This window comes from Clarias gariepinus, chromosome 18, assembly GCF_024256425.1.
Source record: "Clarias gariepinus isolate MV-2021 ecotype Netherlands chromosome 18, CGAR_prim_01v2, whole genome shotgun sequence".
Taxonomy (NCBI): Eukaryota; Metazoa; Chordata; class Actinopteri; order Siluriformes; family Clariidae; genus Clarias; species Clarias gariepinus.
In genome coordinates this window covers 11,559,353-11,584,102 of record NC_071117.1, presented here as the reverse complement: position 1 = coordinate 11,584,102, position 24,750 = coordinate 11,559,353, and the positions used below count along the sequence as shown (strand labels likewise).

Below are 24,750 nucleotides of genomic sequence, written 5' to 3'. Positions count from 1 at the left end.
GACACTCTCGATTAGCATCAGCCGCCGAAGGTGAAGTTAAAATCGGCTCCGCTTGCCGTATGGCATAGGATCATGATAAAATGACAACGTATACCAAAAATAAAATGACAGAAAAAACTGATTTAAAAACAGGATGCATGTAATATTATTCCAGACGGGTACATTTGGATGTGAAGAAAAGAGAAACATAACAGAAAAAATGGGTTTTCATTTCAGCAGTGAGAGCAAGATACAGGTACAAGCTGCCGCTTTGTGTGTGTGTGTTTTTTTTTTCCTTATTTGTTTGGGATTTTTTTCCTTCATCCCAGCTCTAAGCAGAAAGCAAAATCAAAATCAGGATGGGGGAGGGGGAAAAGTTTCAGCAGGAAGCGTTTTACAAAATCGTGTCATGTAGATGCAAAATTAATAAGGAATAGTTCAATAATGAAAACTAGTACGTGTTAAATGCTTTGTGTAGGTCTTGTAACTGAAAAGTGTCTTAATGTGTTTTGAAAACGTTACTTTTTCCTGATACTTTAAAGAAAAGAGGCAAAGGCGCAGGTTAAATGACAAACAACCCATAATAGAAGCATATACATACATATTTCATAGAATTTTTTTGTTTGTTTGTTTTCATATCAAAATAGGATTCAGGTGTTAGTAACAGAAAGCACATAGAAATTCAAACAAGTTCATTTTGTTAATTTTTGTCGCTCAAGTCCCACTTGGTGATATCGGACGAACGGCGTCTCCCAGGGGGGAAAAAAAAGTCAGCGTGATTGAAAGGAGGCGTGGCCGTCCGACACCGGTGCATCGTGGGATCTCTCGCCAGATGAAATTGCAAATGCGACGTCAGGATGCCCCGTAACACGGCTGTCCGGTCACGTCCGAGTTTTTACCTTGTCATGAAATTCTCTTTTTAAAAAAGGTGTACATTTTCATACAGGAGACGATAAAGACATTAGATGTTACAAGTTCTGTTTCATTATTTCTTATAGGCCAATATATTTAAAAAAAAAAAAAAAGACAAAAAGAAAGAAAGAAAAGACTGCTGCCCAGGTTCCTTTGTAAAGGGAAGAGTCACTGTCTCTCAGTAGGACCTGGGGGGGAAAGCGCAATGTGTGTGTGTGTGTACAGGTGTGTGTTATTCTGATTTGTGACAGTATAAGTCCTTAAGTGCTTTCAGCTCCTCGATGAGGGTTTTGTTCTGGTTTTCCAGCACGGCCACACGATTCTCCAGACACTTCACGTACTCCTTCTTCTTGCGACGGCACTCTCGCGCTGCCTCCCTGTGGCCAAAACCCAGCGTTACACTCACAGAACAAGAACGTTCAGACGCTATTTTGATGTTTTTTTTTTTCTTTCCACTTTCCCACCTAAGCCGAGAGCGTTCGAGCCGTACCTGTTCTTCATGAGGCGGACCTCTCTCTTGCGCGTGGCCTCCTCGGCACCTCCCTGACCCGACGTCATCACCACTCCTGGAGTGATGGCGCCCGATGACGCTGTGCGGATCTGATACGCCTGGACATCGCCGGACGCGGCTGAGCAGCGAGACACAAAAGGGAAGACGGCATGACTTATCAAACATCTATCCCATTGAAATATGGACAATGATATTATATATATTAGCAAATAAATACTTCTATACATCATGATGGTGGTGTGGAAAATATTAAAACACACAGATGATCAATACCAACATTAGGATCGCTCACTATAAGAAATTGGACTGATCTAAACCTTTTTTGTTTTTTAAATATAAAAACAGTACAACATTGGAATGCGAGAAAAACTTGTTATAATACATTTTAACTTGATAAGAAAGCGAGGACTTAAAACACAAGTACTGTAATACGTATACGCTTCGTTTACAGAGCGTCACGTGATCACAACTGAGCCAATGGTTCTCTCTCACGCGCTGTGGGATTGTGTGTAATCGTCTACCATGCTTGGTCTCGCAAACCCTTTATTTATTTATTTATTTATTGTCCAAGTGTAGTGTTGTTTCACTAGTTGCTAAAGAACAAACAGTCCTCATGAAAAAAAAAAAAAAAAAAACACGTTTAAAAGGCTGTAGTAGTGCGGGAAATAATTCTGTTTAACAACTAAAAATGCAACGTCGCATTCTTAACAAGAGGGGTTCGTTAGAGAGGCTACTTGTAAAAGTCGCACAAAAACAAGAAGATAAAAGAGAAAGTCGTTCTACACAATAACCCCCCCCCCACCTCTTAGTCTCCCTCACTCCAGCTATGATTCTTTTTCAAAGGTAAAGTGCAGGTTAATTTGTTTTACTGTTACTTTATATTTTTTATTAGTCATTTTTATATGAATACTTTTAAGTTGTAAAGCAAATCATTGATTTGAAGTTTCCATTGTTTCTTATGAGGGAAATTCGCTTTGATATTTAAGGTTTGACTGTATTTATTTATAAAAAAAAAAAAAAACTAAAATAATGATTCATAAATGATTTATTGTGCAACCTGCAGGAGAAAAAGCGCAGGATAAATATTTTTATTTCAAGTCGCTAAGAAAAGAAAAAATGTCCCTATATTTAAAAAAAATACATCGCAAAAGCAAGGTACAATTTGAAACGTTTGAATTTATGTTATTGAGGCCTCATGAAAAATCCTGAGATTTACTTCCCTGCTGGACAAACTGCTGCTCTGAAGTATAATGATTCAAATTCAAAGATACTTCGTATCTGAACAACATGAAAAAAAAAAACTGAATCATTTGACACTAATGAGGACTAAATAGTTTTTTCTTATGTGCTGCATTAAAAACTGTTTTGCCAGCAGGAGTAAAAGTCCTGTACTTGACACTTTCTCTTGCATCTTGCACAAAGTTAATAATCCTCATTACAAAATAAATAAATAATAATAATAAAAAAAAACGATAAAGAGAAAGCGGAAAGCAGAAACTCCCTGAGGCTTTTTCTTTTGGAAAACAAAGCATTCACAACACGTGAGACTCTTCTGTCAATACTAATATAAATAATCTGTTTTTCTGGCGCGTCGGCCATAAATTCCCCTGATCAAATCAACACTTGATCTGAGAAACATGTTTGTGTTTGAGTCACGTATGTGAAGCCTTGGTATCACCTCGAGGTATTATAAATTTATCCAGCAACATTTGTGTGTGTGTGTGTATAGTTGAGCTCACCTTGCACCACCACCTGGTTACTGGGCACCAGGATCTGCTGGCCGTCGCTGGTCTGAGCGTACTGCAGGATGGTGGCGCCTGACTGGGACCCCGCTGTGTTGGTCATAGTCAGAGTCTGCAGACCCTGAACGCCGTCTGTGCCGTTATTGGCCAGCTGGATGGCTCCGCCCTGGGTGATAGCAACTGAGAGAGAGAGAGAGAAAGAGGAAGTGAAGCAGAATGCCTTTTACACACAACGCAGTCTTTCCTAAAAATATGAATTAAGCAGTAAAATCATCCGAGAATCAGATATTAACATTTCATATCTAATAAATCAGGACCGTTCTTTTTTTTTTTTTTTACACACTTTTTCAAAATGTAAGGAGGTAAAAACCAACAAGATATTTTCTTGTCCATCACAAAGCCGTTACTTTGTTTTTGTGTTTTAATTACACAAAATCATGATAACACATTTAAAGTCTTTGTTCTCTTTCTTTTTGTTAAATTTTATGACAAAAGAATTATAAATCCATGATATGAGCTTGATGAAAATCCCATTTCAGATTTGGTCTCCTGTTTTCCCCTTTCACAATAAGCTCCTGTCCTCTGGGAAGGATTTCCTCTAGATTTGGGAGATTTTAGCAGGCCGTGGGTGCAGTTATAATTGCTCCAGCTCATCCTCAAAGGTGTTCAGGAGGGTTTGAGTTCTGGTCAGGGCAGGGTTCTGAGCAGGCACACTTAAGCGCTTCTTGTTAAATCTTACTACTACACCCAAAATACCCAAAAAAAAGCCAAATCACAAAAGGAAATCGGCCAGCACTCAAAATCTGTATTTGCAAGCCGAGTCAAATAATAAGTAGGAATACTAAAGTACAACAAGAATTAAGTCACAATCTTCATTTTAAGCTTAGTCACATAAGGGCAACAAACAACTTTCCAAACAGCAATATTATCCAAATCCTGCAAACCAAGTAAACTAAATAAAGCGTTTGTTTGAACGTTGTATTTATTCCTTCCTATAGAGAGAGTGTGGAGTAAAGGCAAGAGGCCGCTTTTTTCGCGCATAAAAAAAAAAGTACAACGCCATTTGGTAAATTTTGAGATAAACTAATGATTTTTTAAAGATCTTTTTTTAATGATTTCTTATTCTGTAGCAAGTTTAATATAACGTCCAGCTCCATCTGTGGTGATGAAAGTACATATAAGGGTGTTTTCCATTTAAATTACAAATTAGCATATCTTCACTTCACGTAGGCCGATTGCGATAAAACGAAACTAAAAATTAAAATTCATTCAGTGGTTTTTATGTGATGTGTGGACAGACAAAAATTCCAAAAAACATCTCGATGTGTCTTATTACTCAGCTTACGTTCTCACAATTTTTTTCCCCCGCAATGTACAGACACACCCACTTTACCGCTTTATGTACAGACAACAGACAATCACAGATTTACTCGGATTGCAATATAGATTAAACAACAGTTAGTTCCTGTTGTGGTGATAATGGGTGTTAACAGAGTTAACTAGTGAAAACAGAGCAACTGCCTGCCAAAAGTCACATTCAAAACCAGTCACAGAACACTTTTAGCAAGAAAACACTTATGATAACTTTGTCATTTTTAAAAACACTATCTCCTTAATAACTGCTTATAAGTCGTTCTGAAACGCATCTAAAGCATGTGTTCTTTTGTTTAAGGCTACGAAGCTGGATGCCTAATCACTCTGCAAACTCTGATCAAGGGCCGTACACTTGGGGTGTGAAACAAGGGATTGATCACACAAGCTCTCCATGTAACGCTATTTGAGAACTTGGAATACCAAGATGGCGCCGGTGAGGTCGGCTGCCGTCACGACTGCTCCGACCACCTTTTCTTTGTTTTTGTTCTTTAAGTTAGTTTACAGCGTTTTAAAACCGGCAAAATTACCACCATGGGGTACATTAGTTATGATAGAGACACTCTTGTTTCTATTGGTATACAATGTACTCACAATTCGACGTTTTTAACTCCGGATCCGAGCTGGCCGAGTGAGATCCTGAGGGACAACAAAGGACGCGACGCGAAGCGGCGGCCCAGAGGGAAACGAGCCGGCGTCAGGAACAGGCTGAGAGCCCGTGCACACCGCACACCTCTGCCCAGCATCCTGCTCGCCAACGTCCAGTCACTGGAAAACAAGCTCGATGACCTCAGGGCCAGGATAAAGTTCCAGAGAGATATTCGGGACTGCAATCTCCTCTGCTTCACCGAGACATGGCTGAACCCAGCGGTGCCGGACCACGCCATCCAGCCGGCCGAGTTCTTCTCGGTTCACCGCATGGACAGAACGCGGGACTCGGGGAAGTCAAGGGGAGGCGGCGTGTGTTTAATGGTGAACAGCAGCTGGTGCAACAGCGCGAGCGTTGTTCCTCTCACACGCTCCTGCACACCAAATCTGGAGCTACTGTCCATCATGTGTCGTCCTTTTTACCTTCCTCGGGAGTTTACATCGGTCATAATCAGCGCCGTTTATATTCCACCACAAGCGGACACGGACACTGCCTTATGCGAGCTGCATGAGGCACTCACACAGCAACAAACACAACACCGGGACGCTGCGCTTATTGTGGCGGGGGACTTTAATAGTGCCAACCTCAAACGTGCAGCGCCAAACTTTTATCAGCACATCACTTGCCCCACCAGGGGCGAAAGGACACTGGACCACTGCTATACAACGGTCAAGGACGGCTACAAGGCACAATCTTGTCCACCGTTTGGTAAATCCGACCACGCCGCCATCTTCCTCATGCCAAAATACAAACAAAGGCTGAAACAGGAAGTTCCGGTTCAGAGGGAGGTCGCGCGCTGGACGGACCAATCGGTGGCCGCGTTACAGGACGCACTCGATGACGCAGACTGGGACATGTTCAGAAACAGCTCCGATGGTGACGTCAGCGTGTTTACGGAAGCGGTTGTGGGATTCATCGGGAAATTAGCGGATGATACCGTGGAGAAAAAGACTATTAAAACGTTTCCCAACCAGAAGCCGTGGGTGGATAAAACCATCCGCGACGCTCTGAGATCTCGCACCGCTGCCTACAACACGGGACTCGCGTCGGGGGACATGGAACCGTACAAGGCTGCGTCATACAGCGTCCGGAAGGCGGTGAAAGAGGCGAAGCAGCGCTACGGGAGGAAACTAGAGTCACAACTCCAACAGAGTGACTCTAGGAGCCTGTGGCAGGGATTAAGAACAATAACGGATTATAAAGCACCAACATCCGGTATGATAAACGCAGACGTGTCTCTGGCAGATGAGCTGAACACTTTCTATGCTCGCTTCGAGGCTGCAGCTAAGGACGCTAGCGATGCTAATCCTAGCGGCGCTAACGGCTGCAGACAGGAAGTCACTGCCAGCACCGGAAGCGCGTTCATCATTACCGAGCATGACGTGAGGAGAGCCTTCAAGAGGGTGAACACCAGGAAAGCAGCAGGACCAGACGGCATCTCAGGCCGTCTCCTCAGAGCCTGCGCAGACCAGCTAGCACCTGTGTTCACTGAGATATTCAACATCTCTTTATCTCAGTCGGTGATCCCCACATGCTTCAAAGAGTCCATCATTGTTCCTGTCCCAAAGAAACCTCATCCTGCTTCACTCAATGACTATCGCCCTGTAGCCCTCACTTCAGTAGTGATGAAGTGCTTTGAACGCCTGGTCAGAGACTTCATCATCTCTTCACTACCAGACACACTCGACCCACTACAGTTTGCTTATCGTCCAAACCGTTCCACGGACGATGCAATCTCTCATCTCCTCCATACATCTCTCACTCACCTGGACACTCGGAAGGGGAATTATGTGAAAATGCTCTTCATCGACTACAGTTCTGCATTTAATACCATAATTCCCTCCACACTTACCACCAAGCTGGAGCACCTGGGACTCAGCTCATCTATGTGTCAGTGGATCTCCAACTTCCTAACTGGCAGACCACAGGCAGTAAGGATGGGCGGACATGTCTCAGCCTCTCTCACTCTCAGCACTGGAGCCCCCCAGGGTTGTGTTCTGAGCCCCCTGCTGTACTCTCTGTACACCCACGACTGCGTGGCCACTACCAGCTCCACCACCATCATCAAGTTTGCTGACGACACTGTTGTGGTGGGCCTGATCACGAACAATGATGAGACGGCCTACCTGGAGGAGGTTGGAAATCTGGAGGACTGGTGCCAGAGAAACAATCTCCTCCTGAACGTCAGTAAGACAAAGGAGCTGATAGTGGACTTTAGTACAAAGCAGGTGAGGAACTACCAGACCCCCGTCATCAACAGGAGCCCAGTGGAGAGAGTGGACAGCTTCAGATACCTCGGTGTTCACATCACGCAGGACCTGGCATGGTCCTGTCACATCAACACCGTGGTAAAAAAGGCCCGGCAGCGTCTCTACCACCTCAGACGCTTGAGAGACTTTAGACTGCCCTCCAAGGTGCTCAGGAATTTCTACTCCTGCACCATCGAGAGCATCCTGACGGGAAATATCACGACCTGGTTCGGGAACAGCACCATGCAGGACAGACGAGCTCTACAGAGGGTGGTGCGATCAGCTGAGCGCATCATACGCATCGAGCTCCCTGACCTGCACTCAATCTACAACAAGCGGTGCTTGACCAAGGCCAGGAAGATCGTGAAGGACCTCAGCCACCCCAATAACGGACTGTTTACTCTGTTGCGGTCTGGGAAGCGATTCTGCTCCTTGAAGGCCAACACAGAGAGACTGAGGAGGAGCTTCTTCCCGCAGGCGATAAGGTCTCTCAACCACAACCACACCACTATGCAGAACTACACAATATTTTCATAATTGGTCAAATCTATCAATCTTTTTACATCCATGAACACTATGGACAATTACACGCTCACCTTCCTTCATATATACACTACATGTCGTACGTTACATCCTGGACCATTGCACAAAGACACTTTAATAACTTTGCACACCTACCTTCACAACTACACTACATTTTACAGTTTTACGTTTACATCCTGGACCAATGCACAAAGTCACTTTAATAACCTCTGCACTAAGACACTTTGTTCCATGCATATTTGCACACACCGTACAGTATATTTCAATTTGCACAGTATATTTCTATTTTGTACATCCTATTTCTATTTTTATTTTTAGTTCTATTTTTTCATAGCACATTTCTATTTTTATTTTTAGTTATATTTTTCCTAGTTTAATTTAATTTTGTAATTTAATTTCTATCGTATTTCTTTTGTTCATATTTATTTCTTATTTGTAAAATTTAACTCTCTTTTAGGGTCAATGGCAGTCGTATAATGCATTTCACTACATTTCGTACTGTGTATGTTTGTGTATGTGACAAATAAAATTTGAATTTGAATTTGAACCCTCCGGGAGCTGGAAGTCAACGAAACGGAATAAGTGGAAATATAAATAGAAACCTATGAGATTTACAAAACTGTCCGCCTGTCACGGTCAGTCAGTCAGTCCCACCAGTCGCGGAAGGATACGTGTGGGCGGAGCAAAATAACTGGTTAAATGAGGAAATGAATCATAGTCTGTTGATGATAAATGGTATTTGTGGAAGCGTTGTATAAAAGCGATATCACACTCGAGGTTGTGCCATATGGCTGGATATAGCATGTGACCGCATCACAGCTATGCTATATTCAGCAGTATAGCACTCCCTCAAATCCAAACTGTTCAGAAAGCTGAATTTGCGAGAAAGCTGCGTTACAGTAAATGTCCCTTTGAAGAGGCTTTAAAAAAACTCTAATCAAAACGTACCATTAGAGTAAATCTTTTCCTTAAAAAAATCTACCTGATGCAATCGACAACATTTAAGATAACGAATAATAATTCAGCTGAAATGGGGAAAAACACAAAAAAAGGTAAATCAATAAACTGCTTTGTTTGCACTTTTGTGCGTGTGTGTTTGAGTGCTTGTGTATGTGTGTGTCCCCTCATATCACTCACTGTATTGTCCACTGCTGGTTTGGTAAATGGGAGTGGGCACGGTTACTGTAGTTATAGCCGGCGCTGATTCGTCCTCGTTCTTCTCCTCCTCTATCCGCGGCACGGCTGGAGTGTCCGACGAGAGATCGTTCAAGATTTTTCTGCAAGAGTAAAGCGTAGATTAAAATCTACTGGAGACGAATTACAAACACTTTCAAAAAAAAAATTTGTGTTTGAAGAAAACCTGTATGAGGGCCGTCTGGAGAGAATCTCCCGCCTTTTCTGGGTGTCTGTCACGCTGTCCACTGACTCCTGTGAGTCTTCGCTCTCGGCAATGGTGGAGATCTGAGACCGAACATTGGAAAAGAAAAAAAGAAACATGATGGATCATGTGGAGTCGGTCGGTGAGACGGAAATCAGGAAGTTCTCTCGCTCACCTGTACGGCTTGGACCTGTGGAGACTGGATGACAGACGGCTGCGTGGCCTGGATCACACCGTGAACCTGCACTGTCTGACCGTTAGGGAGCTGCACCAGCGTGACCGTGGGGCCGGTAGCTGAAGCCTGGCCCGCTGCCATGGAAACCTGCTTGACAGACACACATGCTGATTTGGAAAAGGTGTTTTGACTGTAACTAACAGTAAAACCTAAAACATTGAAAGTATTCCATCATTTTCTTCTGGTGTTAAATGACGGGAATCTATGTCTAAAAATAACTCAGAGAACTTTGCACACACACACACACACACACACACACACTTTCTAATTCCAGCATTCCAACAGAGCGATGCGGATTAAGCCTCAGGCTCACCTGCGCCAGGGTGGCAATCTGCGTGTCTGTCTCAGAGACAGCTGTCTCGCTGCCCTGCTGTACATCTGCTCCTGCGTCCATGGTCATTTAGGAAAGCCGCAGTGAGGAAACCAGGTGGACTCTGTTAGCACGGCCTGCCTGAGGGGATGTGGAAGTAAGAAAACGATCACGGCAAAGTCGTGTCATGTGTACACAATGAATGTGTGTGTGTGAGCTTTTCACAAAGTGTCTCAAAAAAATTAAAAATAAACAAAGACAAGACACAGAAAATGTTTTTTTTTTTTGGAACTGTAAAGTTTAAAGACGGGAATCACCACGGACCAGCAGATACATTATTATCATGATACCCATGTGCAGATTTGATTTGTTTTACATTTGTTAGTATCACTATTTTATACATACATATCCCAATAACATAAAAAATCTTATTAGATTTTGTTACAATTCCAAACAAACTTGAATAATAACTGTTGCTGTGCTGCCGGACAATGCGTGAGTATTTTAGAGCACCACCTGCAGGATTATCGAGGAATGGCAAGACTTTACCACCTCAAATGCAAACAAATATAAATTAGGAATATTTAGAAAATGTTTTAAATTATACTTAACATAGTTTTATTTTATTATTACTATAAGACCTCCTTATTATTTTATACACTTAAACTTCTGTGAGCTCCATCTTTCAAACTGCTGTCCTATACGAACTCTACATTGATTAGATAGCACTTGGTTCCACTTTATGTCTCCTTGTGCCTCTTTCTTATTTCGACTCTCTGCTAAGATTCTTTTTCAATATCATAATGAGCCCTCAATAATGACTATGTATGCTGGGCATTTTTTATTTTAAAAAATGCCCATGTTATGTTATAGAAACAGTTATATTTAACCGATTTTCTGATTAGGCTTGGTACCAGCACTGCATGAGGCATCTGAGATGTATAGAGCACACGGTTAGAAATCTGGCCGAAGAACCCAATAGTGGCGACCCCTGACCTGCTGTTCAGCAATTCAGAGCCGCAATCGCCTGTTTTTTTAATTATCGTTTAGGGCTGAAACAATTCCTCGAGTAATTCGATTACAAAAAAGGATCGAGGCAAAATCTTCTTTCAATTAATTTTAAAAGCTTGCGTTACGTTTTTGCACAATTATTTGTTTGGCGTGACAACGCGCTTCTGGATGAAATTTATTTTAATGTGTGCTTAAGTTGTTTTGATATTTAAAGTCGTTTGGAATACCTTTTTTTTTTAGTTTTTGGATCTGAGATAAGGCTTTAAAATAGGAATATATGGCACTGTAATGCACTTAATTAATCTCAGTCAACTTTAAATTTATGTTTTTTTTTTTTTAAATGTATACAGCATTTTATTAAAAATAAAGTTGATTATTTAAAAACAAAAACCAATTAATCTCTGTTTTTCCTATATATTTCACATCGTTGTTTAATTAAGCAAAAGTACATTTTATCCGATTAATCGATTAAATCTTTGGTAGACTACTCGATTACTAAAATATTCAATAGCTACAGCCCTATCATTGTTCAAACATTCAACCATTCACAATATTATACATTTTACTATAATTTTTTAAAAAGTAGAATATAAGCCCAAATACATTTTTTTAAGAATTGTTAAAAGGAAAAAAGTCAATATCTACATTTACTTTACACTCTTTGGATGTTTCTGGGTATGTTCCTTCTTTAAAAGTAATCTCAAACACTTTTTAAACAGGATATTAAAACATAAAAAAAAAACAAAAAACCCAAGTCAATCCTAACATGAACGACAGTTTTTTTTTGTGTGTGTGTAAGCTGTTTAAGATTATTTTTCCCTTTTATAAAACTGATTGTGTGCAAATAAAAGTGACAAATTAAACCACACAAGTGTGTGCTGATTTATGCAAGTTGTGATAACTGGTGTAATTATTTCTTCAGTGAGTTATTTTTTTTTTAGTCTGTTAGCATCACTGCTCTGTTGTATAAGCACCCTACTTTAAATCTAAAAGCTATTAGGGTCTAAAGAGTTATTTAAAAATTATGCCTAAATATATTTATAGGCTGATGTTTTATTTGAAGAGATGTTTATTAAAAATTTATGGAAGGAGTCTCCAATGTTAGTGCCTTGTAACAAAGGCAGGCTGTGAATTAATCGCCTGTTTATACTGGCTAAGAAATAATTGCCTTTTATTTTGTGGTAAAGTGCAAAAAATTTAATATGGACCATTAAAAAAAGAGCCCAGTAATTGTAGGACAAATAAAACAATCTGAAACATTGTTAATAAAAAAAAACCCTTAAATAAATAAATAAAGTGATACATTTTATTTATTCATTACATATTCTGTATAGAACTGATATAAAGCTCGCTTCATAATAAACGTCCTAGGATGAATCATTATGATCATGGCAATAATTAAGACACAAAAACTGACTATATTTTAAAAATTATAATGTGATATAATTTTCTGTTTTGCTGTATAGCACTTATTTTAATGGAGGATGTCGTAATGACAAATCTATGGCGCTTTCGGAGAAAATTCTAGAAATCCCTGCATATACTGAGACGACAAATAGTGTATGTTATGCAGTAACCACGTCCCTTTTTAATCATTTGACCTGTAACTGTAGCGTACAGGTTTATATGTTAATATAAACAGTTTATAGGATGGTAATGAACCACTTGGGAAGAACACGGCCTGTGGGGAACCAGTCACAAAAAAAATCTTTATTTGTTCAGTTCAGGTGTGAATGGTCTCAATCCACTGCAGCACATGTGTATCGTCTTGAATAATACAGATGCTTGGTGGTTGAATTTAATAACAGCTTTAACAATATATGCCTTTTAAATTATAACAACAACAACAACTATAATGATGCAATGTGACTCTATTGGGGTTTACCGTAATTACAGCTAATCAGGGTTCTTCTTTTTTTTTTTACTTTACATTCCATTGATGTGAGTTTATTATTTTTGAGATTAAAAGTGATTTTTGGAACTGTGCCACACAATCAGTTCAGCCATCAAGACTTCTTGTACCTTTTTTGCCGCCTTTTTACTTCCGCATACACAAAGAGCAATGGGCTTAGGAGTCATTTTAGAGAATCGATTCATTTGAGCTACTTGTTTAAGTGAATCGGTAGGCGACTTCTGAATTATTTGATTCGTATATGCATTTAAAACATGCTAAGAATGATGTAAAATGACCAGGACATAAAGTATTTTTTCAAAATTGTATACAGTTTGTAATAGGGTTGCTTTTATTATGAATGTACCTTGCATAAAGGGCTTTATTTATCGAGAATATCACAAAACATTCGCCGTCTCTGGACTGAGTATATATACATATTTCTTTCCCTAATTAAAATGCAACAAAGAAACCATACCGCCACATGATGCAATCCCATAAAATTATTTATTTTAGAAATTTATGTACGATGAATGATATATGATTCGTTTGGGAAGAGTCGATTCGCGACGATTGAATCGTTGATTCAAAGAATCGTTCTAAAAGAATCGCGAGTGGTTCCTTTTTTTTAACAAAAAAAATGCTAAACATATTATTAATAAAAATTCCTTCGCCAACAATAAATGCGAAAGAAATTAATTTACCAATGTCTGTACGTGAAGGATACTATGCGTTATAAACGCTATATTAATCGCTAACGTCGATTAATAAACAATACTTGTCGCGTTGTTTTCGACAAAAAAAAATTATATAATGTCGTAAATCCGAGACTAAACGGTAAAAAAGTATTTATAGCTGATGATTTGGAGAATTATACCCCTTGTGATTTTGGGGGGTTAATGTGTTCTGTAAATTGTAGTTAGCGGGGATGCTAATGCTATGTGTAAGGTTCTGTACAGTATACAGTTAGCTATTTAAGCTAGCAGCGCGCGCTTGAAAACGTTTTTCTGGTTATTAGCTAGCCGCTGGTGTGTGTTCAGGTCTTCACAGCAAGCACGGCGCTTTTACGTGTTTAAACACACACATCCATCTACTTATGTATCTATCTAGGACCCCATTAGTCGTCCCTGTGCTCCCCTGATTCTGTGTGCGAGTGTGTGACTCATTGACTGAAAGCGGCTCGGTGTGAAACAACAACCTCCCTGCCGCCGCCATGATCGCTTTGTGTGTGTGTTAGGAAACGCAATGGCTGAAAACTTAGACGCGCGTTTATTTGCGTTGCGTATCTCCTCCTTACCCGGTCACGGACTCGCTCTCTCTGTTCTCGCGTCACTCCCGGGCCTCCGGAGCTCCACTTTTTATTCAGTCCGACACGTAAGAGCCCGCGTCAGGGTACACCTCCGCCGCGTCACCGCAGACAACAACAACGCGAGCGAGGACGAAACTGCGGCACGACTCCGCTGTCAGGAGCGTCGGAAAGAGCCGAGCGCGCACGAAGATTCACGAACACACAACGAAGCTCCGCCGGAGTTTCACGAAAAGGGGTCGGGGTGGCTGGGCGTTCGTTTGTGCTTGTTCTGCGCATGCGTGGGAAACGTGCAACGTCATTGGACAGTGCCGTCACAGTGCAGTCTTTCCAAAATGGCGCGTTCTGTTACTGTTTACTATGAAGAAGCATAAATATAGATACAGTAGATAAATAATGAAGTAAGGAAGCGCAGTGAAAAATAAGAAACAAGTTTAACATCTGCTCAGAAGAGCGATACTTTAACTCTTGTTGGTACTTGGATATTGTGCAAAAGGTGGAAAATGAGGCTTTGATTGGGTTAAAAGGTTAAAATATTATGAAAGTAATATATGGATGTAAAATCCATCATTGATAATTTAGGTTAGAAAGTTTCAGTAATAGAGCAAACTGTAGACGTTTTCTGTGATGTATAATCAAATATTATGTTGGCCAAAGAAAAAGTAAAAAGAATGAAAAAAAAGAAACTAACTAGGGGGGAAAACAGTGTTTCACTGAATAAATCTGAATGTCAAGACAATAACAGAGACAATTTGTCGTATTTTATTAGATTTAACGAGAACAAGAGGTTTTGAATTTCATAAAGGAAAGATGATATTTCAGGAAGTGACTACATTTATTAATGTAAAATTTGGCAATTAAGTAAAAAAATATTTAAATAAATGTTTAAGGTGGCAGAAAAAGATAATTATATAAGTTAAAATGAAATTATAATATTCATAAATAAAATAAAAGTTATTTTTAAGTTGCTGCCAAAAAGATTGTACTACACCACAAGTAAAAAATATACATGGAAATACAGCAATCCATTCTTTTTTTTTGTTGGTTGTGAAACGTACATAGATCTGCAATGTCCACATACAGTATAATAATTTAAAATGACCACCATTAACACTGTTATGAGTAGAATATTTGTATAAGCTGTAATTTTTTCTCCCAATTTACTTATTGAGGCCCGATAAAATTCACTATTTCTTTATTTCCACATTGTCTATTAGTGATGAGAACACCACCTACGGTTGGTTTGTCATACATAGTCACGGCCAAAACACAGTATAGGTGCTGATTTTATCTTTTTTGTGTGTGTTATACATATATACAGAAAATATGTGTGTCAAAGAAACTACTTCATCAATTTATTTAACATCTAACTGACCAATCTTGCTTCCCTACAAATTAAAAGTTGCTACCTTCAGACATTTTGGAGAGATGATTTTATATGTGCCCTAAAAATGGCCATTTTTTTGGCATTATACTGTCTTGCTTTAAACAATAATAATTAAAAATGCAAGTTATTCATATTTTTTATAAGTATTGATACTAAAATTTGTGTAAGATTCTAGAAGCATATGACCTGTAAAAATAGCTGCTTAAATAGATTTTTGGTAAAAACGAAAAAATCTGTAGAGTCCATAATTATGTCAAATTTATGTTGCAATATTTTATAGGTTATGCATTATTAGAATAATACCCTTTTTTTTTGGGGGGGGGGGGGGGGGGGTTCATGTGAAATATAAATTGGTGAAGGTTGATCTGAATGGCAATTAAGATCATTGAAAGATTTCAATTCCAAAAAGTTCGAGACACTACAGACATAAAAGGGCATGAAATTGTATTTAGCAAATATGTTTCTTTTTATCTGATAAAAATATAAATGTGTATGCGTATTTACAAAAATAATATAAGAAGTATTATAAAAAATGGTCCTATCTAAAAATTCATTTTTTCAACTAGGTGAGACACTTTTTAGTACCAATACCATGTTTTTGTTCTTGTCCGAAAATATTTTACATGAACTCAGATGAGAGTTACTAAGTTGCAATAATTCAATTGGGTTTATGCATTAGCATTAATCAATGATTTAGATTCTATAAAAGAGTTATGGTATTCATATTTGTTCATTAAATTTTTCTGTGTAAAAACAGAACTGGAACTAGCAAGTAAGAAAGATATAGGATCAATACTGTACCTTGTTTAATTAACAAAATGCATTGTGGGCGTGGACATTTTCTAGGTTACATAGTTTCGATGACGTCTCCTGCGGTGCATTGTGGGTAGCAAAACTCTCTAAAATAGTGAATGGTTTGTGGTTTCGGTCATACTTCAGAGAAGGCTAGGTATATAAAATATAAATAAGCATGTAAAATATAAAAACTAATATTTCAAAATAAAATATATTACTTAAGTATACATCTTAAGGAAGAGCACAAAGATATATACATATAAAAAAATATTTTCATTTCCATTACTTGTGCTATAAAAAAAAAACGATTTTGATTGGTCGATTTAAAAACGTGACGCAATAAGCAACAAATCCTTGATTGCGGTTAGTGTGTTTGTCCCGCCTTCTCGGGAAAGAACCAGGAAATAGGTCGGTGTGTCATTTTCTAAAACGGCACTGAAGTAGCAGAAAGTCTGGTGGAAGGATTTGTTTATTTTTAGTATTTTAGTTGTTGGTTGTTATGGCGTCGCTTTTTAAGAAGAAGACGGTGGAAGGTGAGTACACGGTGGTTATCAGTCGGTTTTGAGGAGGAACGAGCTAGCTTGAAGTAGCTGTAGTGAGCTAACAGGAGTGTTTATTGATGAAAATGTTGATTTATTTAAAATCTAAGTGTGTTGAATTGATTCCTGTCTCATTTACAAGTCAGTATTTGGTAAACACAAACCCCCATCATTGTTAAGTTATTTCTGGTGGGTATTTAAACAGAAATAGAGAGTTCCTGCTCTCTGATATGACCATCATTTAAGTCCATTTCATCGAGAATGAAGAGGAAATCAATAGGAAAGGGTTATGAACTGACTGACTGAGTGTCTGAACAGCCTAAGAAACCTAATGGACACGTTGACTCCGAGCCATTTCTGTTCTTGTGTTACAGACGTCATCAAGGAGCAGAATAAGGAGCTGAGGGGAACTCAGAGGCAGATCACGCGAGACCGAGCCGCACTGGAGAAACAGGAAAAACAACTGGTACGAGGCACCTCCCACAGATTGTACAGGAACAGTACGGGTGTTCGATAAAGCATGTGATACCACAGACAGGAAACCACTCCAATATATACGACTCCCGGGGCTTTGTAATGTATATCCAGAGAGTCTGTGGATTTTTACATATATTTGACTGAGCTGTTCTATTTACTAGTTGAAATTTTTTTTTCAAGTGAACAGGTTTTATTAGTGATACAGTTTCTACAGTAGAATAGCTAAAAAGTAGAAAGATAAAGAGAAAAATATAAGCGTGTGCATGTAAATAATGAAAAGTTTGCAAACTGAAGTCAAACAGGTGGAATTTAAGGTGAAAGAGACGTAAAACTTGATTGACGTTTGCGTCAGACTTCAAGCGCAGTACGGTGATGAGACTCTTAGCCGCAGTAAAGCATTTGAACGGTGCAGTCGTTGCAGTCGACGATCCTGTCCGTGGTGGATTGGAGCCCACTGCAGTCGTTCCCACGGACGTTCAGCGGAACGGTAGAACGCCAGATCCTTGTAAAACTGCGCAAGAGACACATCTGTCTGTGGAAACTGTACACACAATCATTCACCAACACCACATGCACATGCATTACAGGAACTCGTCTAGGAGTTACTGCCGCATCCACCGTACAGTCCTGACTTCGCTTCAAGTGATTTTCACATGATAAAGGAGTTTCTGGGAGGCCAGGGTTTCAGTGTAGTGTAGCAGGGGATTATATAAAGAAATAAAGGAAGTATTTATAAAATAAGGATTGTTATTCTACACAATAAAAAAATCTCTGTTTGACCTGAACACCCCCCTGTATTTACAGTTTGCGCTACATAGGAGACGTCTCAGAATCACAAATGGTGCATTCAGATCTGAAACACATCTCTGATTGTTGGCGGCTTCCATTAGGAAATGTTTATTTACCAGTTGTCTCCTGTTTCAGTGTTTTGTAACGGCATTTCTGACTTGGTAAAGTCTTCACGGACAGCTTTAAAGTGAACAACTCATTTCCTTTTTTTAAAGGGTGTAAAAGAAAGGCTAATAGCTACATAAAGTAATTGGATTAATTTATTGATATTAAGATTTCAAAAGTGCTACGTCAATCTTGGTGTCACATTGAAATGTCTACATACTGTTCGTGTTGCATCTCTTCTTACTCAAACAGGAGATGGAAATCAAGAAGATGGCCAAATCAGGAAATAAGGAGGCGTGTAAGATCCTGGCCAAACAGCTGGTGCAGCTGAGAAAACAGAAGACCAGGACGTACGCCGTCAGCTCCAAAGTCACGTCCATGTCCACTCAGACCAAACTCATGCACTCGCAGATGAAGATGGCAGGAGCCATGGGCGCCACCACTAAAGTACGAGGAAACACACGAGGATACAGATACGGATAAGTTTGAATTATGTATGTTGAATAACCTTTTTTTTTTCCCCCCAGACCATGCAGGCAGTCAATAAGAAGATGGATCCTCAGAAGACTTTACAGACAATGCAGAACTTCCAGAAAGAAACAGCGAAGATGGAGATGACTGAAGAGATGAGTAAGTGTTCTTCTTTAATTTTTAATCTCGAAAGCCTTTCGACTGGAAAGCATCGATCAGGTGGAGATGTAGAAAGAACTTAACGATCCCGGTCTGCGTCTTTTTTTTTTCTTCTTCCTCTTCCGTGTTCAGTGAGCGACACGCTGGACGATCTCTTCGAGGACTCGGGTGATGAGGAAGAATCCCAGGACATTGTAAACCAGGTGCTGGATGAGATCGGCATCGAGATCTCGGGAAAGGTGAGAGTGACGTACTTTACACATACGGCTTAGATTACAAACTTATGAAACCAAGGTCTTCGGTATAAAACTAAAGGAATCTTAATTTTTTTAGGATTATTGAGCTTGCGTCTACTTCTGAGATTAAACCTTAAACACAAGCAGCGTGTTTCTCTGGTCAGAACTCACTCTTTCAATGATATCTTTACGCTTTATACATTGAAGGTCTCAGAAAAATTTCTCTGTCTGATGGATTTTATTGAAACTTTGTCAGTCTTTCGGTATTTCCTAAAGTTAAATCTGCACCATAAATTAGATCAAAATGTTGAGTAGAAGGAATGTTATTAGCTTTTTTAAATTTTATTTTGCAAGATTCCCTCACGGCACCCATCACTTTTGCCCTCAAAGTGGACGTGGCTGTATGCATCACTCAACAAAGCGTGATAATTTAATATATTTAAGTAATATAATAATTACATATAATAATATTTATATAATTATATTTTTACATTAATGTAATTATAAAAATAAAATAATTAAGCAAGTGCTATAATTTATCTTTTGCGGAAATGCACAGAAACGATGGTTATACTCCTACAAAGCGCCTAAAAGAAATAATATCAATATAACTAATTACATTAAAGCTGATCATCTCCTTTTTAGCTTTTCTAACTATTTCTAAAAACTCTGTAAGCATCAACGACATTTCACTAACGCTAGTATCTTTAAGTTTGTTATCCCCGACTTCCTGATTTCCGAGATACAAATATGAGGTGACGCAGAGGCTGGAACAGGATAGTTATCAATCAACACGGGGGGGAAAAAAGAGAACACACAAACCAAATAAAGGAGAAGTCAGAGGGCAGGGAATAATAATTAAGAACAAAGTAGTTCCTCCGGTGAAAATGCCAGTGTCAATAAGAAGCAAGTGAACATCAACTGGAACTGTCTGAATGGAAGATGACCCAAGTTTATTGTAGTGTAACCATGAGAAGGCTGGTGCGATCCCGTAAAAAAAAAAAAAAAATCCCAGAGGATGATCACTTTTTGTGAATTACTAGAACAACTAAAATATTTTTAGAGTTTCCAAGTTTCCATAACCAGCCTCAGATGCCACCTCCATGCCAACAAATTACTTTGAATTTGTTGGTATGCCAGAAAACCCACTTAACCACAAATGCAGGTTAGGCAAAAAAAGAAAGATGGCTATAATTAAAAGAACCTTATCCTAATTGTTAAATATGCTGAGTTTTTTTTTTTTTTTTTTTTTTGATGTTATGGGATGTTTGTCCTTCAGAGGCCTTAGCAACCTTGTAAGAGTACATGACCTCATGACAGGCCAGGATCTTTTAAATCCAAACCAGGCTGACTCTGAGAGGAAGCTAAAACTGGGTTGTCACTGGATCTTCCAGCAGAACAGTGATCTAAAAACATGTGTCTAAAACCAACCCTGTAAAACGTCAGAGTAGACTCTGCTGTTTTATTAGTAAATGAAGGTTGTACAGAGTATTAAACACAGGGCTGTCGATAATCATAGCACATGAGTTTTTGTTGAAATGTTTTTTTTACCTTGTTTTTTAAAAATGTTTATCAATTAAAGGTTAAAGTCTGAGATGAAGATAATTGATCCAAAGGTCGATTTTCCCAGAACCCTATAATTTTCCTAATCTCTACAATGGGTGCCAATAATTTTGGAGGAACCTGTATTTATAGGTTTAGCGCACTGATTTGCCAACAATTACTTTGTTTAAATCTATAAAAAACAATACATATTTTATCTATTTATAGTTACAGTGTTATAGTCTTGTTTTGATCAGAAGGTCGGGGGTTCAAGCCCCAGCACCGCCAAATTGCGACTGTTGAGCCTTTAAGCAAGGGCCTTAACCCTAACTGCTCCAGGGGGGCAGTACCCGCGTATCATTTCTCTGTGACAAATAACTGAATCTTATCTTATTTTTATTATTATTATTATTACACTACATTTCTGCATGGCATTGCGCTACATAACAGTAGCGGTAATCTTGCTGAAGTGGTTATATCGCCTCCTGCTGGCTATTATACTTAATTTTGTATGATTTGCACACTTTTCCTTGAAATGCTCAATCGTGTAACAGGTGTATGAAATCAAACAGCAAGGAAGAAGGGAGAGAGGGTGAGAGAGAGGGAGAGAGAGAGATCTTTACTATGATTTAAAGGCTACAGTAATGTAAAACAAGCTCTGTACCGTTTGATACTTGGGTATTAGAGATGGGGTGGGGAGGTTGTTTTGGTGATGTCTGGCAATTCACATATCGCAACACTATATAAATTTGTACACAGTGTGTTTGCATTTAAGATGGTAATACTGTATGTTGCAGTTCTTCTATAATCCTACAGATGGTGCTTTCTACAGTGTTCTCATATTAGCAGGCAGCACAGTGTCCTGTATGGAAAATGTAATTGTTATGGCATCTGGACCAAAAAATATATATATATAACATCAGTATGCTTTTAAAATCACAATACAAATCAAGCTGGTCCCTGGTGATTCCCGTCTCTATTAAGTACATTTTGAATTGAAGTATTTTGAATGGTTACTCAAGTACAACTATAAATGGAGAAGTTGTACTTTTACTTATGTAATATTATATTTATTTTTATCTCTACTTTTACCTAAATACAGGATTTGCTCAATTTACTCACAGCTGCTGTAACTGTAAAACTTATTAACTTATTATTACTAGAAACTTTACAAACCGTGAAGTACTTTGAATATATTTTATTTCTTTCCCCCCCCCCCCCCCAAGTCTTTTCCGCTTGGCAGAGTTTCTCATAGCACAAGATTCATCTGTTTGACATCTTCATAATTATCTGAAACACACATCACTTGAACCACAGCTCATCGTCTCCTTTTATCTGACTCATGTATCGGACATCATTAACGTCTTGAGCTTTCTGGACACATCCTGACGTCTTGTGTCTTGTGTCTGTTGCGTTTAAAGTGTTTTGTTCAGTTTCGTTAATGAGCCCTAACACTCCTCTCGTTTCCCGGCAGATGGCCCACGCTCCCTCTGCGAGCCGAACCAAACCCGCCGCCGCCTCCACCTCCGCCAAAGCATCGGGGATATCAGACGAAGAGATAGAGAGACAGCTGAAAGCTCTCGGAGTGGACTAACGCAGACACAGACATCATCATCTCCGAATTTGCCTGGCAACACACATACGTGCACACACAAACATAGACAACTGACTTCTCAGCCTTGACATTTGCAGTCACTTAAATAGACCTCGGGGATAAAACGCAGCACAGCAGGAACATTCAACTCTGTCATTGTGTTGGGACGAACTGCTGCTCGAATTGACTCAGAACAAAAAAGAACAAAAAAATTAATTTAAAGCAAGATATACAAGTTTTGAGAGCATGCTTGTGTAACCTTGATTTTATTCACTAATGTTAAAACTTATTAAATTATATTGAAAGTGATTTAAAATGCATGAGAAGTTTAGATTGAGTCATAAAGCAAAAAAAACAAACAACTCTTTCCCTAAACTCTTGACAGAAATCTACCTCCGATACCAGACTCGAAACAGCAGCACTGCACTCTGGGAGTTGATTCATCCCTTTTTTTTGTCTATTTTTTGTTCTTTTATTCCTTTAGTAAGAACAACACCACAAAATCTCAGATCTCAGATCAGTAGCGCGTTTCCCGGGTAGAGTAGGGTACTCTGTTCTTTCCTCATATCTCCCAGCTACCTTTCTGCCTGGATTGCTTCTCCGGATTGATTTTTAGAGATTTCTGCCGAATAACAACGAACCGGAGCTAACGAAGCATGGAATTCTGCAGTTAGCACGACCTGGGTTAAATTACTTTCACGCCTCACCTTTATATTTTTATTTATTGATTTATTTAATTTTTTTCTTTGGCCCAAACCATTTGCTCGATACAATAATTGATGAGACGAGGCAGCGTTTTAAACCATCGCAGACACTGGCACTCCTTTAAATATACGTGTTCTTTTTGTCTTGTTTTATTGCAGTGCTGAGATTAGGCTTAGTAGACTCCAGGCCAACTTCAAGGTCAGTTTAGATGCAGTGGGGGAAAAAAAAGGTTCTGGTACTCATTTTCTCACAGGAAGGATTTCTATTTTTCAGACCGCAGGTTGCTTGTCTGAAGTCTCTCCATTTAATTTAAGCATTCATCATCGCCGAGGCCGAACGCAGCTTCAAGATGTGTGTTTTTTTTTTTTTTTTCATTAAATTCACAATCAGCAGCAGAAGACTTTGTGTGACTCGCCGTGCCAGGCTCAATCCACTGTGTTTTAAGAATTACTCAAATAGTCTTTATACAGTACATGTGTAAATATTACAAGTGTGAATGATTGATTAATTTTCTTCTTCTTCTCTTTTTTCTGTTTCATATTATTCATAGCAATATTTATCAAAGTTATGGGATATCGATATTTGTTCACCGTAATATGGAAGGGTTTGTCTTTGTTTGTTTGTTTGTTTTGTTAACCATAAATAAATCACCTTTTTAACTATGCTGTCTTAATTTTTTTTTGGGGGGGAGTGTGTAATGCGAATGCGAACAATACACTTTGGTCATGACACCAGAGGGCAGTGTGTAAGCATTGTGTATTAATGCTTTAGGCTTAGAACGAGATTTAAATCCTGCTGTATAGCAGCGTTTGTAATACATAACCTGTTAAAGCTTTGGTAATGTTGCCTGAGTTAATCATCTCAATCAGGGACAATTCGATCCTTTGGGTTCATACACATTTCCATAATTTTTTTTTTCTATTCTGTAAAGCTGCTTTGAGACAGTAACCATTGTATAAATGAAATTAAATTGAATTGATCATCTATAATATTACCACCACCGTCTGGTGAACTCAATAACATCGACCAGCAAACTGGTGACAAGACCATCGGCACTCAGTGCTCACCCATGTACCAAAGGCTAGTCTGCTCATCACGGAAAAGCCAATGCAACACATTGTCTGAAAAAGTCAAAGCTGGCCACAAAAGAAAAGGACCAGAACAACTTCCTGAAGCCAGACACCACACACTCTTAAAGATCCTGCAGAGTCACGCCCTAGAAGGGCCAGAGCTGCCCTGGTGGCACAAGTGGAACCCGAAACCTTGGTTGGTATTGGTAACGTGAATTTGTGCGAAAGATCTTACATCATCACTGGACATTTCAAGCCAAACTCTTTCAAAAGATATGATTTTAAAGAAGGATACCTTGAATTTATGTGTGACCACACTTGTCTGCCGCTTATACACCTACTTATTCATGCCATTATCTAATAAGCCAGTCATGTGGCGGGGGGGCGACGCTTTAAATCATCGCTGATGCAGGTCAAGAGCTGCCATTTTGATTATTGCAGTAACAGCTGATCTGGTGAGATTTGCGCCCTGCGAGCAGCAGTTCTGAAAGCAGAAGCAGTGTATTGATCAGAGACGCCAGAGTTAAATGGCAATTTAGTCAATTTTTACAACCATGGTGATGAGAAAAGCATCTCAAACCTTCACACAAACCTTGAAGTATGCGGTGGAGTTTTGGTTTTGTGCAAAACCTCAGTGGATAAATCAACCAGCAAAAGCCCGGATTTGGGTTTCAATTTCCGTCAAGTCAAGAGCAAGAGTCAATATTTAATTTTATATAATAATTTGTTAAAGATTGGAAGAGGGGTGCCGTAATGTTTAACGGAAAAGTCAGGGCACAAATTTGTACATACAT

General features: G+C 39.1%; 2 protein-coding genes across 2 annotated transcripts; one reads left to right on the top strand and one right to left on the bottom strand.

The window, feature by feature from the left end:
• Nucleotides 1–121: 121 nt before the first annotated feature.
• creb1a (cAMP responsive element binding protein 1a) lies at nucleotides 122–14,239 on the bottom strand. The gene is made up of 8 exons (XM_053477206.1): nucleotides 14,079–14,239; nucleotides 9,883–10,020; nucleotides 9,510–9,656; nucleotides 9,317–9,417; nucleotides 9,094–9,233; nucleotides 3,142–3,324; nucleotides 1,382–1,520; nucleotides 122–1,268 (listed from the first exon to the last, which is right to left on the bottom strand). Exons 2-8 carry the CDS (start codon nucleotides 9,967–9,969, stop codon nucleotides 1,124–1,126), a joined length of 942 nt encoding a protein of 313 aa, XP_053333181.1. The 5' UTR covers nucleotides 9,970–10,020; nucleotides 14,079–14,239; the 3' UTR covers nucleotides 122–1,123.
• A 2,399-nt stretch (nucleotides 14,240–16,638) lies between these two features.
• Nucleotides 16,639–23,548, top strand: chmp2bb (charged multivesicular body protein 2Bb). The gene is made up of 6 exons (XM_053476461.1): nucleotides 16,639–16,802; nucleotides 17,183–17,274; nucleotides 18,432–18,626; nucleotides 18,707–18,809; nucleotides 18,942–19,048; nucleotides 22,062–23,548. Exons 1-6 carry the CDS (start codon nucleotides 16,769–16,771, stop codon nucleotides 22,179–22,181), a joined length of 651 nt encoding a protein of 216 aa, XP_053332436.1. The 5' UTR covers nucleotides 16,639–16,768; the 3' UTR covers nucleotides 22,182–23,548.
• The last annotated feature ends 1,202 nt before the right edge of the window (nucleotides 23,549–24,750 follow it).

Bases quoted from the DNA above. Each gene is read 5' to 3' on its own strand.
- creb1a (XM_053477206.1), bottom strand. From the start codon at position 9,969: ATGACCATGGACGCAGGAGCAGATGTACAGCAGGGCAGCGAGACAGCT. The intron at 1,521-3,141 runs GTGAGCTCAACT...CTCGCTGCTCAG, and splicing joins TAACCAGGTGGTGGTGCAAG to CCGCGTCCGGCGATGTCCAG. The intron at 1,269-1,381 runs GTACGGCTCGAA...TTTTGGCCACAG, and splicing joins GTCCGCCTCATGAAGAACAG to GGAGGCAGCGCGAGAGTGCC.
- chmp2bb (XM_053476461.1), top strand. From the start codon at position 16,769: ATGGCGTCGCTTTTTAAGAAGAAGACGGTGGAAG. The intron at 17,275-18,431 runs GTACGAGGCACC...TTACTCAAACAG, and splicing joins AGAAACAGGAAAAACAACTG to GAGATGGAAATCAAGAAGAT. The intron at 18,810-18,941 runs GTAAGTGTTCTT...TTCCGTGTTCAG, and splicing joins GGAGATGACTGAAGAGATGA to TGAGCGACACGCTGGACGAT.